At 45.7% G+C, this 14,351-nt stretch overlaps 1 protein-coding gene across 1 annotated transcript in view; it reads left to right on the forward strand.

The window, feature by feature from the left end:
• ADSL (adenylosuccinate lyase) overlaps positions 1 to 12,268 on the forward strand; it is a 17,112-nt gene extending 4,844 nt beyond the window's left edge. Inside the window, exons 3-14 of the mRNA XM_010833744.1 lie at positions 85 to 288; positions 1,931 to 1,975; positions 2,480 to 2,559; positions 5,343 to 5,514; positions 5,729 to 5,775; positions 6,583 to 6,673; positions 7,026 to 7,095; positions 7,240 to 7,387; positions 8,712 to 8,802; positions 9,398 to 9,487; positions 9,892 to 10,068; positions 12,139 to 12,268. Coding sequence (XP_010832046.1) covers positions 85 to 288; positions 1,931 to 1,975; positions 2,480 to 2,559; positions 5,343 to 5,514; positions 5,729 to 5,775; positions 6,583 to 6,673; positions 7,026 to 7,095; positions 7,240 to 7,387; positions 8,712 to 8,802; positions 9,398 to 9,487; positions 9,892 to 10,068; positions 12,139 to 12,225 — 1,302 coding nt within the window. The 3' untranslated portion in view covers positions 12,226 to 12,268. The remainder of the gene's footprint in view (positions 1 to 84; positions 289 to 1,930; positions 1,976 to 2,479; positions 2,560 to 5,342; positions 5,515 to 5,728; positions 5,776 to 6,582; positions 6,674 to 7,025; positions 7,096 to 7,239; positions 7,388 to 8,711; positions 8,803 to 9,397; positions 9,488 to 9,891; positions 10,069 to 12,138) is intronic.
• The last annotated feature ends 2,083 nt before the right edge of the window (positions 12,269 to 14,351 follow it).

The following is a 14,351-nucleotide window of genomic DNA, read 5'->3' on the forward strand; positions in this document are numbered from 1 at the left end:
GAATCAGTTTTCTTTTTTACTGTCATTTCCGTTCAAATGATGTGACATAAGAAGTAACTTCATTTTATTTTGCCTGTTCTGCAGACACTGGGTTTGCCTATCACAGATGAACAAATCCAGGAGATGAAATCAAACCTGGACAACATTGACTTCAGGATGGCAGCTGAAGAGGAGAAGCAGTTGCGACATGATGTGATGGCCCACGTGCACACGTTTGCCCACTGCTGCCCCAAAGCCGCCAGCATTATCCATCTTGGCGCCACCTCCTGCTATGTGGGAGACAATACGGTAGGAGCCCATGCTGTTCTGTGTCCCCTAGGACTCAGGCTTTATAATATCTTTATACATTTTAATTGATTTTGTCCATTTTAGGAAGTGAGTCCATAGGTCTTAGGATCTCAGCGCTCAGGATTTTTCTGCTTTTGGTATCCTTCCAGTCTAAACTGTAAACCCCTAATGACCTCCATAAAATGATGTACAGATACTGCCTATATACATCAGTATGCTGGACATAGCTGAAAGCTTAGCATTTTAGTGGCCAAAGTACTTTTCCAAAGGGATTTTCTTTCCAAAGTCCTTTATAACTCTTAACTTTGACTTCTGAAAAGAAAAGGTAATTGCATTATAATTCTTAAATCCTTTAATTAGCAAAAGTGTCTCATAGTCAAACATGAAAAAGTAACAAGCAGGCATTTTCCTAAAAGTTTACTAGGTGAGCACTTCATATGTATTCATTTTTTCATCACAACAGGCATAATAGATGCTGTTGTCTCCATTTTTAAATAACTTTATTAAGGTATAATTTAATACCATAAATTCATCCATTTTAGATGGATAGTTCAGTGAGCTTTAATAAATTTATGCAACATTCAGCCTCACCACATGCTAGTTTTAGAACACACCCCTCATCCCAAGACGGTCTGTCTTGCTTGTTTGCCATCAGTCCCCACTCCTGCTTCCAGACCCAAACAACTGAGACCTGCTTTTTGTGTCTATAGTTGTGTCTTCTCGAAATTTCACGTAAATGGATGCAGAATATATAGTCTTTGGCTCTGGCTTTATAATCCCCACCTCCACAGATGAGGAAACTTAAAGAGGTTGAAGAACTTGCCCAACCTGGAAAGTATACAGCCCTGGGTAGAATGACTCCAAACCTCTGCCCTAGTCACAGTGCACCCGTGGGACTAGAAGTTAGAATCCAGATACACTTCCAGTTCAGAAAGAAGCCAGTAGTTTTTAAGTTGCCCCCACATAACTTTTTTTTGTCTAAAGTGGTACATAATTAAAGGCATCTGTGTATAATTAGTGAGTCAGATAATGGGAGAAGAGCAGTCCTCTAACTTGGAGTAGGCTTTTTAAAAGTATCCAGCGTGTAGTTGGGCTCAACAGTTACCGTCTCAAGCATGTGTTGGAGTTGCTTGCAACACTTACATCATCTCACTCCCCCAAGAACAGCGTTAAATTTCCTGAACCTAGATCCTTTAGTTCATGCCTTTTTTGTTGTTAGCAATGACAGACATGGAAAGAGAAGGGAGCAGAGACTAATGGAATGTGCCCTGTGGAGTCTTCTCAGAAACTCAAATGCTATTGTCCGGGAAGATATAAACCCTGTTGACCTGGACATCTTTGTCATATTCATGACAGGGCTGCCCCTTATCATTTTCCAGTTAAGTTGGATACCCCATAAATAGAGCTTTATAAGTATAAAGGCTTTGTGCTTATAGATCCTAGCAGTACTGCGCTCCCAGTTGGTAGGCTTTTAAGGCAATAATCAGAAGAGTTCTGTTAGCAGCTTCTGACTTGCACAGTGTATTGCTGAAAGTAAGTTAGGCAACTAGCTAAGAAACCCAGATGTGACGGCCGTAACGTGTTAGGTCATAACATTTGGGCAAAGCTGATTAATGTCAGACCACTGCATTTTCCCTTGCAGGACCTGATTATTCTCAGAAATGCATTTGACCTGCTTTTGCCAAAGGTAAGAAGTTGACGAATTTCCTGCCAGTCCTAAGATTCCCTGTGACAGGAGATGGGCACCACCTTGAATAAATCAGCACAGTATAGATCTAAATAAGTTACTGTGTACTCAGATGAATGATCCTAGATCACATCTCTAGAACTAATTGTCTCTTCTTGAATTAAAACACTGTATGAGTTTGTGCTTTTAAAGCATAGCCTTTTAAGTGAGGGAAGTGTAACCAGCAGCATGTTGCTGGAATGTGTGGGTCAGATTATGATTTTGTTTTTCTTCATGAGCATGCCAGTGGTGTTAAAACTATGCAGAAATAATTTGTGGCATTTTAGGTAGTCAACTCAGTTTTTGAATGTTGTTTGGTACTTTAAGATACAAAGATGGAAAAATGTGGCCTCTGCCTTCTGTGAGCTGGAAGTGTAATTGTAGATGAATTTGTCTCCAGGTTTAGTTCCTGTTTATGCAGTGCTCAGCCTGAATTCACCTTTCTCCCACACCGTCTCGTTGCAGCTTGCCAGGGTGATCTCTCGGCTTGCCGACTTTGCCAAGGAACAAGCCGATCTCCCCACCTTAGGTTTCACACATTTCCAGTAAGTGAGAGGGTTATCTCTTGGGGGTTGGGCTTATTTATGGGCATTCAGCTTCCATTTATTCCTTCAGTTCTCCCTTCTCCATGGTAACCTTGAGTTAAGAAAACTCAAAATATAAGCACTTGGGATGCCTATGAGGAATGAAGCTTATACCTACCTTAGAAGCTGTACTGCTGAGAGAGTAAACCTAATGGTTCGTTTCACTGAAAGGTATGTATACAGTTTTGTATTCAGAAAGTGTTCTCTTTTTGTTGTTGCTGTTACTACTCTAACACTTCTGGTATCCCCTTTGCCTACAGGGAAATCTTTTAGTGGTAGGGAGGAGGTTGGAAAGCAGATCCTATTTAGGTGACAGGGCCTGATCCTTCCTTTCCCACTCCGGAATCAGTGCTGGTTGGTAGAATCAGCCCCGGTGGTTCTCCAGGTCAGGATAACAGATGGCTAGTTGGGGTCACTATGAAGGACCAGAGTTCAGGTGGGCATCTTCCTGTGGCGTGAGTGGGAAGGAGAGGGGCTCTCCCAGCCTTGTGGCCCAGGAAGGGGACACTCTTGATTGCTCCCTTCTTAGATCTGTTTCCACTCTGCCTCTCAAGAAGGTGCTCTTGATTCAGTGATTCCATTCTTGAGTATTTAATGCAAGTAATCCAAATTATGGAAAAAGCTGTATGTACAAAGATCATTGTTATATTATTTATGATGGTAGCCTTGGAAACAATCTATAAATGTCTAAGAATAAGAGAATACTTAAATAAGACTGTAGTATATACATAGGTTAGAATAATACACAGCCAGGAAAATGATGCTTGTTAGATTAATAAGACATGGGAATGCATGTGTAAATGCATGGGAATGCAGCATGTAAATTGTATAGAGATTGGAAGGTGCACCAAGATGTAAATACTGATTACTCTGGCCTTTTTTTTTAAATGTGCAAGCATTTTTATGATTACCAAGTAAAACCCTTTTTTAAAGCCGATGATGTCATTTTTGGATTGCTAGTGGCAGGTTTCAGGTGATGATATTTGAGTCGTGGTGTATTGGCATCTGCCTTATGTTTTGACGGGGTAGGTATTGCTATGGCAACAAGGATATCATCTCCTGTAGCTTAGGAAAGCCTATTGAGTTGAATTTAACCTTCCTTAAAATTAGGGCCTACATTATTGGTTGCAGAAACCAGAAGGATTTGTTCATGTGAGGGGGTTGTTGCTCCGTGTTTGTGGCTGAGCCATGACAAAGGTTGCCCTCTGTGCTGGCTCCCTCCACACCTGGCATCATCTGTGTTGCAACCCTTCTTCGGCATCTGCTAGAGAGTATTCAGGGAATACAGCCATTCCAGTATTCCTTTGGGGATGGTGGAATGAGAGGTGTCTGCTGCCACAGTTGGCAGGTGTTAGGAACTCAGAAAATGGTACTGATGCATAGATCTCACCGCAGAATGGATCAGTCCCTGCAATTAAAAAGAAACAGCTTTATTGAGATACAACTGATATACCATAAAATTCACCCATTTTTTGTATATTTACAGAGTTTATGCAGTCATTACCAGTGTGTAATTTCAGAATATTTCCATCACCTCCCCCTCAAAAGACCTGTACCCTTTAGGAGTCCCTCCCATCTCCCCATTCCCTATCTCTTGGCAACCACAAATCTGTTTTCTGTTTGTGGATTTGTCTCTTGAACACTTCAATCAAGTAGAATCGTGCAGTACTCATCTCCTTGTGACTGGCTTCATTTCACTTAACATGGCATTTTCAGTGTTCATCCATGTTGTAGCATGTGTCATTACTTAATGTGTTTTATGGCCAAATAACATACCATTATGTGGATACGCTACCTTTTATCTGTTCACCAGTTGCTGGACATTTGGATTGTTCCCGCTCTGTTGCTGTTGCGTGTAAGGCTGCTATGAATAGGTCCACGCAAATTTCTTTTCTTTATTATACCCATAATCTATTTAAGGAAAACTACCTAAAGATTAATTGGGGATTATGTGTCTGCTTTGGACATTCTTAGTGGGGTGCCTTCCTGTCGCCAGCTGTCAGTATCATTCGCCTAATAGAGAAGGTTAGGTAATCTATTAGAACTCTGGCTTTATTATAGTTTATTCATAATCACGTTTTATGTTATAAACAGACCTGCTGTTGGCTGGCATTGATTTAGACTGAAGACAAAGCCATTAGCTGTTCAGTTAGAGTCCTCTGATTGTGCGTGTGTCCAGGTGGTTCTCTGCGGCTCAGCTCGGTCTTCATCAGGTCTTGACTCTTTCCAAAGTCCTTTCTTTCCTGCCGGTCTAGAGTCACGGTCTCCAGTGTCCTTGTTTTACTTTTTGATAGCATTTTAAAAATGAGCAGTTATCTTGCTTGTTTACTTTTTTACACTACAGTCTGAGCTCCACTGGACAGGGACTTGGTCTGTTCTGTTCTTTGTTGTATTTCCAATACCAGCAACACATTAGATGCTTGGCAAGTGTTTGTTATGTGTGTATTTCTTGCCAAGATCTAGGGACAAACAAAGCAGACATTGTCTCTGCCCTTATAGTGCCTCTTGATGATGAAGCAAGAGCTATGCTAGTGGCCCTTTAGTTTTATAACCTTTGAATACTTATAAATGACATTGAATCTGCTTAACTAGTATTTGCTTAAGCTTTTTAGCTCTTGTTTTGTCTTCACTTTAATTCTTTCCCTTCCCAGGGGTAACAGTGATTATTAGAAGAAGCAACGAAGGTTTTATGAAACAAGTCATTGGTTTGAGACTTCTGTGTGTTCTCTTTCGGTTGTGTTCAGGCCTGCTCAGCTGACCACAGTTGGGAAACGTTGCTGTCTCTGGATTCAGGATCTGTGCATGGATCTCCAGAACCTGAAGCGTGTCCGGGATGAGCTGCGCTTCCGAGGCGTGAAGGGTACCACTGGCACCCAGGCCAGCTTCCTGCAGCTCTTCGAAGGAGATGACCAAAAGGTGTGCTTTGAGAGTGACCTGGATGAGGCAGACCCAGCCGTGGGAGTGCCAGAAACAAAGCTGACCCCCGGGATGGTGGGAGCGATGAATCTTGGGGTGGGTACAGTCTCGACTGGAAGGGTACTGAAAGCATAAACCTGGGCAGGATGACGTGTCACAATGTTTTCCTACTAGACATGCCTGGATTTCTATGGGGATGTCTTTTTTTCCCAAGGTAGAACAGCTTGACAAGATGGTGACAGAAAAGGCAGGATTCAAGAGGTAGGTGAGTGGGGAAAGTGTCGGCCTCCCTGTTAGGTAATAAAAGGCAATATCCCTCCAGATTTGGCCTTAGCTGTTTGTTTCTTTTCTGTGTCTTTCCGCCCATTTCCTTCTATCTCTGGTGTGGTTTTGTTTCCTGGATTCTATTATATTCCTTATAATTTTTAAGAAAAAAGGGAGCTGTTTAGCTGTGAGTTCAGGAGAATAGCCTTACCTGTGTTGTTTTGGCTTTGTTTTTACTAAAGGCCTCTGACAGGTTGGTCTCAGTCTGTCTATTTGCTTCAAGGGCCCCCAGGCTCCCCTGTGGTTCCTTGTTTTTGTTGTTTTTATGTAAAATATTTCTTTCTTTCTTTATTTGGTTGCAATGGGTCTTAACTTGAGTCATGTGAACTCTTAATTGTGGTATGTGGGATCTGGTTCCCTGACCAGGGATCGAACCCGGGCCCCCTGGATTGGGAGCACAGAGTCTTAGCCAGTGGACCACGAGGGAAGTTGTCCCTCACCCCTCACCCCTCACCCCCAACCCACCACTTTGGCTCCTTGTTTCAGGCACTTCACTGGGCTGCAGCAGAACAGAGGCTTGCTGGACTGTGTCCTCCTTGGGTCAGGGTGGCCACCTAGGTTTAGTAAAAAGTGGGGTGGGGAAGTGCAGTTTCTTCCTGGAGCCACTAATCAGCGCAGTCCTGGACTCAGTGCAACTTAACACCTCAGTGAGACCAGCCTTTGCTTAGGCTCTGCGTTGGCTCCCTTGTCTGACAGTTACATTTTGAAATATTTTCACTTAAAGCTCTTTCTATTTATTTCTAGGGCTTTTATCATCACAGGGCAGACCTATACACGAAAAGTAGATATTGAGGTGCTCTCTGTGCTGGCTAGCTTGGGGGCATCGGTGCACAAGGTAAGTGGAGGCCGCGGTGGGTAGTCGGCACACAGACTGACCCCCAGCCTCAGGCTCCGACTTCATCGTGCTCTCAAGAGATGTCAGATAGCGCTGTTCGTAATTTGGGTCTGTCAGGGGAGCCTCTTAAGTGAAGGTGTGTGAAAAACAAGGGTTGGGTCCTGCATTCCCCTTAAGTTCATCTCGCCACGGTCTGCCCGTGGTGTCCTAGTGGTGTCTCCCCAGAGCGTTACCGTGCTGACGGTCAGCTCGGTGGCAGCACCCGAAGCGCTCACCTCCTCCGTCAGTCTAGCCCCTGCCTGGGCCCCGAGCACTGAGAATGTGGGTGACGCCTGGCCCCTGCTTCCCTCAGATTTGTACCGACATACGACTCCTGGCAAACCTCAAGGAGATGGAGGAGCCCTTTGAAAAACAGCAGATTGGTGAGTGTCTTGTGGAGACCTGGGAACACCGCGAGATGCGGCGGGTTTGTGGGCGCGTGTGAGCAGTTCAGCCGGCAGCCTGCTCGGCCTCCCACTGTTCCCTGAGGTCTTCCTGCCTTTGCTTCTTGTCCTTTACACGGGCAGGCTCAAGTGCAATGCCATACAAGCGGAACCCTATGCGCTCAGAGCGGTGCTGCAGCCTGGCCCGGCACCTGATGGCCCTTGTCATGGACCCCCTGCAGACGGCATCTGTGCAGTGGTTTGAACGCACACTCGATGACAGTGCCAACCGGTCAGTGAAAGGGGCATCACACACGGCAAGCTGTAGGAGGGCACAGAGGGCCTGGGAGCAACAGGACTACAGAGCATCCCTGTGTTCCCTCCTCGTCCATAGGAGCCTGGAGTCTTAACCGGGAGGCAGGAACGCGGTACAGTGTGATGCGTGTTAGAATCTGTACAGGGTAGCCTTGCGGGGGCAAAGACGGGGTTGGGAGGCGTCGAGGGAAGCTTGACAAGGAGGCGGTGCTGTAGACTGAAGAAGTCTAGGCGGTTAACAAGTGAGGCGAAATCAGAAGCGTGGATAAAGCAGAGGCAGGAGAAAGAACGGTTTGGAGAGTTAGTTACTGGTAGTCAGGTAGCCCTGGAGAATGAAGTCCGTGGCAAGAAATGAGGTGGGAATGCTCGTGGAAAGTAGCCAGTTTTTGAAGGGCCTTCTGGGCCCTGAAAACGAGGGTAGATGTTGTTCTGATGGCGGGTGGTGTCAGCTGTGGTATCTTGGCACAGTGACCTCTTGATTAGGTCCAAGATGGGCCAGGAGTAATTAGTAGTTACTAATAAGGTACCAGCATGCACGTGACTTTCTACTTTATGTATATACTTATTTGAAAGCAGATTCACTCTCATTTGCTTGTATTCTGCTGGAATTTCTTGAGAGGAAATGATCAGTAGTTAAAGCCAACTCTCTGGATTGTGTTCATAATCCAGGATTTATGGAAATAAAACATGTGAACTCATTCGGAAGTCAGACATTGACTGTATTTTAGCAAACTGTGACCCAGTCATCTGTGCCCACTAAAACACCCTGCAACAGTTTGGAGAATCAGGTATAAGACAGGATGCTGGTCAGAACAAGTTAGGAGGCTGCTTTAAAAACCCACGCCCACGCTGGCATGGCGGCAGTGTGACTGGAGAGGATGTGGATATAAACTGATGTCACGGGGACTGGCCTGGGCAGTTGGCTGGAGTGGGGGTTTAGATGGTGATGGTGTGCTGGTGCCATTTCCTGAGGCAGGAGCTACAGGAGAGGAAGAGTAGGGTGAGGAGCTGAGCAGGAGGCAGTGGAGAAGCATCTGCATTCAGTCCTGGGCTTGCGGAACCTACCGATGAGCCGGGTGGAACTCTCCAAATAGGTGTATGCCTGGCGCCTGGGCAGGTGGTCTGGGCAAGAGGTGGTAGATTCAAGGGTCATCAGGATATTGAGGCTGTTGAAGGGAATTGTCCAAGTGGCACATCTGGCATGAGACGTCAGTAGGGCAGCTCCTTGAGGCACACCCTGCATTTCACGGAAATTGTTATTTGTTTTAAGTTATAACTGAATTGGCTGTTTGTTTTTCTAGACGTATCTGTTTGGCGGAGGCGTTTCTCACTGCAGATACTGTACTGAATACGTTGCAGAACATTTCTGAAGGATTGGTGGTATACCCCAAAGTAAGAGGCCTCGCTGAAAAGCACAGTATTCAGGAGGGGTTGGAGTGTGGCAGGGAGTGGGGCCTTGTGCTCTGGAGTGAGCGTGTTGGAGGAGCACTTCCCAGCCAGAGCTCACTCTCCACGTTGTGACACGAGCTGTCAGGAACAAGTCTGTGGAATTCGTAGACCGGTTTATAGACCAGGAAAGAGGCAGCACTTTGAATTGGCTGAAAACTGTCTGCCACCCTGAGTCATCAGCTTTGCTGTGGCTGGCGCGGTAGACTGTTCCACTGGCCCGTTTGTAGGTGCCTGAGGCGGATGGGTTTGTTTCCATTCTGTACTCAGCTCCTGAAGTCAGGCCCCGAACTGGAGCAAACTTGAGGTTTGAGGAATTTTTCTGATGAAGTCAGTATCCCTTTTTAAAATCAGAATAATACTCTGGAGTATGAGAAGACTTAAAAATACAGTATAGAATAAGACAAATTCCTCTACCCTCTTTCTTCGTGGACATGGGAGAACACGTCCCCACTGTGCATGATTTCGGTCGTAGTTTATGTCTTACTGTGCGTACGACTTTGTAACCTGAGGCATCCTTCTTGGCGCTTCACTCTTCCAGGTCATTGAGCGGCGCGTTCGGCAGGAGCTGCCTTTCATGGCCACAGAGAACGTCATCATGGCCATGGTGAAAGCCGGGGGTAACCGCCAGGTGTGTGGCCCTCGTGCTCCTGCATAAACTGAAAGCACCGCACCTTCGGTCCTGCTCTCCTCCCTGAAGAAGGGCGGACGAAGGTGTTCCTGTCCTTCCCTTCAGTCATGGCGTTGGTGCAGAACAGTGACAACAGGCTGTCACAGAACAGGCTTATCTTTGGAGGGTGATGGTGGTGAAATCAGTTAATTAAAAAATGACTTGCTTAATCACTTGTAGAAAAAGTCTGCTTTCAGTGAAGAAATTAGGTTTTAGATTCCATGGGAAATGCCAGGAACTGGGCAGGACATAAGAGCAGATGGTTCATGAAGCTTTAGAAGAGGCCTTTGTAGCACCAGCCATAAACAGCGTCAACGTTCAAATGCCTGCTGTTAGTGAGACCCCAGTGCCTCCTGTCTTCCCAGGATTGCCATGAGAAAATCAGAGTGCTCTCACAGCAGGCAGCTGCCGTGGTCAAGCAGGAAGGGGGTGACAATGACCTCATCGAGCGCATCCAAGCCGATGCCTACTTCAGTCCAATCCACTCCCAGCTGGACCATTTGCTGGATCCTTCTTCTTTCACCGGCCGTGCATCGCAGCAGGTAGGCCTCAGAGCGTTTCTGGGGGCTGCAGTCCTCCCCAGACACGCTCTGTTTACACTGCTGGGCTGCAGAGCCTAGAGTACAATCTGTGTTTCTGCTTCATAGGAGGTATGATGAGAACGGGGCTAGTTAGAATTCAGGGCAGGTTGCCGCCTAAAACTTAAAGTGAAAGTCACTCATTTATGTCCGATTCTTTACAACCCCATGGACGAAACAGTCCATGGAGTTTTCCAGGCCAAAATACTGGAGGGGGGTATCCTTTCCCTTCTCCAGGGGATCTTCCCAACCTAGGGATGGAACCCAGGTCTCCTGCATAGCAGGCGGATTCTTTACCAGCTAAGCCACAGGGCAATCTAAAACTTAAAATGTGGTTATTTTGGGAATGCCTTACGTTCGTTTCTCCCTGAGGATTTCTCTGAACTCTGCTTTGGTCTGCAGCCTGTGGTGTAACGGACAAAGACTGGGTTTTACTGTCAGGTGGCTCCGGGTCTGGGCTTCCTGGGTAACTCAGTTGGTAAAGAATTCGCCTGCAATGAAGGAGACCCTGGTTGGATTCCTGGGTCAGGAAGTTCCCCTGGAGAAGGGATAGGCTACCCACTCCAGTATTCTTGGGTTCCCTGGTGGCTCAGATAGTAAAAAATTCACTTGCAATGCGGGAGACCTGGGTTCCATCCCTGGGTTGGGAAGGTCCCCTGGAGGAAGGCATACAAACCCACTCCAGTATTCTTGCCTGGAAAATCCCCATGGACAGAGGAGCCTGGCGGGCTACAGTCACAAAGAGTTGGACATGACTGAGCAACTAAGCGCAGCACAGTAGCAGCTCCGGGCTCAGTCTTGACTTCCTGCTTTTACTGGCTGATGGGATAGAGGTACATATCTCAGAGTGTGGACTGAAAGGCCTCGCTTGGTGCGTAGTAAGTATTCAGTAAACATTTGTCACTTTTCCTCATGGCCTTTTGAAGATTACAAGGGCTAATTCAAAAATATTCATTGAGTGCAGACTAGGTGCTCAGATTGTGTTTGGGTGCTGTGTTTAATTCTGGTGCTTTAAAGATGACTAAATAATCCTTATCTTCAGGGAACTCAAAACTTAACGGTAAAGGCTTGTAAGTAGGTCAGTGTGATATCAAGTACATGCAAGAATTGAGAGAAGCACACCTTTTTTAGGATCACTAAAGAGACAACCCTAGGGTAGTAGAAGTTGGAAAAGACTTCTCAGAAGACATGATACCTGAGCTGAATCTTAAGGACAAGTAGGAGTTACTTGTAGGGAACACCAGGATGTGAAGAGACGACAGATGCATGGATGTCCAACATGGGAGAGAGTTGCCAGATTGTCAGGTGCCCCCAGAGTAGCTAGGATTAATGTAGAAGACAGATGGGAACCTGTCATTTATATCTGAGACACTCTGATGGACTGGATTTGAAGGACTTAAACTGGAGGTGAGAAGACCAATAAGGAGGCTGCTGCAACGGGTGAGCAGTTGGTGACGAGGGCTCCGAGCCAAGGCTGGGGTAGACAGACGCACACAGGGCGCAGGTCCGAGGGCTGTTAACGGTAGGTTAGGCACTTGGGAAGCTGGGTGAAGGGGAGGAAGGAAGAAGCATGACGATTTTAGCTTTGGTGATGGGTGGGGAGTGGTGAGACCAATGGAAAGGGTACAGCTGGCTGGTTTGGGTGGGCAGCAGCCTGGTGGGGCAAGCTGCCTGTGTTTAGGGAGAGATTTCTGCAGGGAGTTGAGAAAAATAGAAGCTCAGTGGTTTGTCATCCATAACATCCATACATCTGTCGTCTCTTCACATCCTGGTGTTCCCTACAAGTAACTCCTACTTGTCCTTAAGATTCAGCTCAGATACCATGTCTTCTGAGAAGTCTTTTCCAACTCCTACTACCCTAGGGTTGTGTCTTTAGTGATCCTAAAAAAGGTGTGCTTCCCTCAAACATAAAAGTAGCATAAAAGTTTGTCCAAGTAAGTCTCTGTGTTATGAAGTGCCATTGAGAAAAGGATTCTCAGATTTCTCAAATTTTAACATTTTCTTCTGTCTTGCATTTGCTCTCCTCTTTGACAGGTACAGAGATTCTTAGAAGAGGAGGTGTGTCCCCTGTTAAAACCATATGAAAGTGTGATGAAGGTGAAGGCAGAATTATGTCTGTAGAGTTGGAAGAGAATTAAACAAAAACCATTGTTGGCTCTGTTAACTTTTATTGCCGAGTCATAAAAACTATTACCCTAGTGCCATATTTTATTTCAGGAACTGTTACCATAAATTAATACGGCACTTTTTTTCTTTCCATGGTGCTTTCACATTTCTTACATTCACAATGCAGAAATAAATTGCATTGTAGTCGGACTCTGGTTTTCACAGCAACACAAGTTTGCATAATAAATGTAGCTCATAGTTTGCACTCTACTCTTTGAAGGCACATTTTCCAGCTAGTCTAATCCTTTTTACATGTTCACTTGATTGCAACATGGTGAACAAATTCTTGGTCCTCTCTTCTGAAAGTGAGTTTTATCTGGGCCTTGCAAAATAATCTGGATTCAGTGATTCATTATGGCCACATACCTACATTTCAGTTGTATTTGATGAGAATAAGTAATGAAATTTAGAGCTGTGATAAATTGTCAAAGAAACTGATGTGATCTTCAGGTTGACTCAGCTGAAGTTGTGCCCAGCTTCATTTGCTCTTTGGATAGGGCTGTCTGTCAAGGAGATGCTAACTGGATGTATTGATCTCATTGAGGCATTTGACAGTCTCTGATCCTGACAGCTGACTGAACCAGCTGCTGTCAGAGGTGAAAGGGAGTGGACGATCACCTCCCTGGAAGGAAAGTACTATTGTTACGCCATAGGCTTCTGTCCTGGGCCCTGCCTCATTCTGCATATTTTTCCAGCAGAGATGAAAAGGAAGAAAGCTTATTTCTCAGTTTTGCAGATGACACAAAACTAGGACAGTTAACCAAGGCGTTTATTTGGTAAGATAATTAAGATGTCATCCAAAGAAAATAGATTAACCAGAAGTGGTTGCCAGTGAGATCAGAGTTTTAGGATATGTTGATGGTAGTGGTATCAGGCGAAGCCATTAGTCTCCATATTCCAGGCTCATGGCGTTGTGATGAGACACTCATGGGGTGTCTCAGTTTCAGACACCCCATCTGAGGAACAGAGATAAACACGAGATCCAGCCTCCAAGAACATAGGAGTGGTGAAGCAGTGTTAAGGCTCAGACCTTGTAAGAGAAAGCTTGGCATTGCTTCAAATATTGTCATGAGGAAGAGAGACACAGTTGAGACCCGTCCATACCTGTGGTTGAGAGTCTAAAGCAGGTTTGGGCCCAGACATCGGAACTGCTCTGAGTTAGTGCTTCTCCCCGCTCTTCCCCCTCAGATCACCTAGTAATCAGGAGTGGGGGTGTTGTGAGGGTGGAGCGGCTGAATCCTCCCCAGGTGTATCAAATCAAAGGCAGCCCAAGGTGAAGAGCTCGACCTATTGGGAAGAAGAGCAGGACGTGATCCTTAAAGTCAAATCTAAAGTACAGTTCAGGGCGACCGGCAGGCATGGACCACCATGTGGCATTTCAGTTCCTCCAGAAACAATTTGATTTCTCTGTTAGTCCTCTTGTGAGAGTCTGGGAGGAATGTTTGAAACTACTAGATCTGTGACCCAAGTGATTAATCACAGAGTGCTGTTCAGACACACATCTACTTCCTTCTCCAGTACGGGCTGCCAGAGAGGAAGCAGGTGCTACCAGAGCATCTGCAATCTGAGAGCTGCTAGTACACACACGGGGCGGGGGTGGGGGGTGGGCAGGATATTGGACACCATGGGTTTTAGTTAATTTCCTCATAGCAAATAAGGAAATAGAATGCCAGTCTTGTTTGACAATTCTGATTGCTAGTGATCTGTGGTTTGGCTGGTTTTCCTTTCTGGGCTATTGGAGTGGGCGGATTTCCTTTTTTTCATTCTCTTTTGGTTTTATTTTTATATACTTGTGATATATTCTTAAGTGCAGTTTGTCATTTTAACATTTTTATTAAAGACATTTGGGTGGGTGGCAGGTTGGCTGAGGAGAGAACATGGCATCTCGAAAATTAGATTGAATTCAGTTAACCAGTGATGCAAGAAACCCTAGGATCTGAACCACCAGAAATTAGAATCTGAACCATCCAGAAATCAGGGTCTGGGCAGGCTGTGGGGCCAGCTGCAGTCAGATACCTGGGCAGTCACTGCCCTCTTTCCCTGCTACTACTGTCACTTCAGTCGTGTCTGACTCTGTTCGA

Source organism: Bison bison, unplaced genomic scaffold (genome assembly GCF_000754665.1).
Source record: "Bison bison bison isolate TAMUID 2011002044 unplaced genomic scaffold, Bison_UMD1.0 scf7180017863885, whole genome shotgun sequence".
Classification (NCBI taxonomy): Eukaryota; Metazoa; Chordata; class Mammalia; order Artiodactyla; family Bovidae; genus Bison; species Bison bison.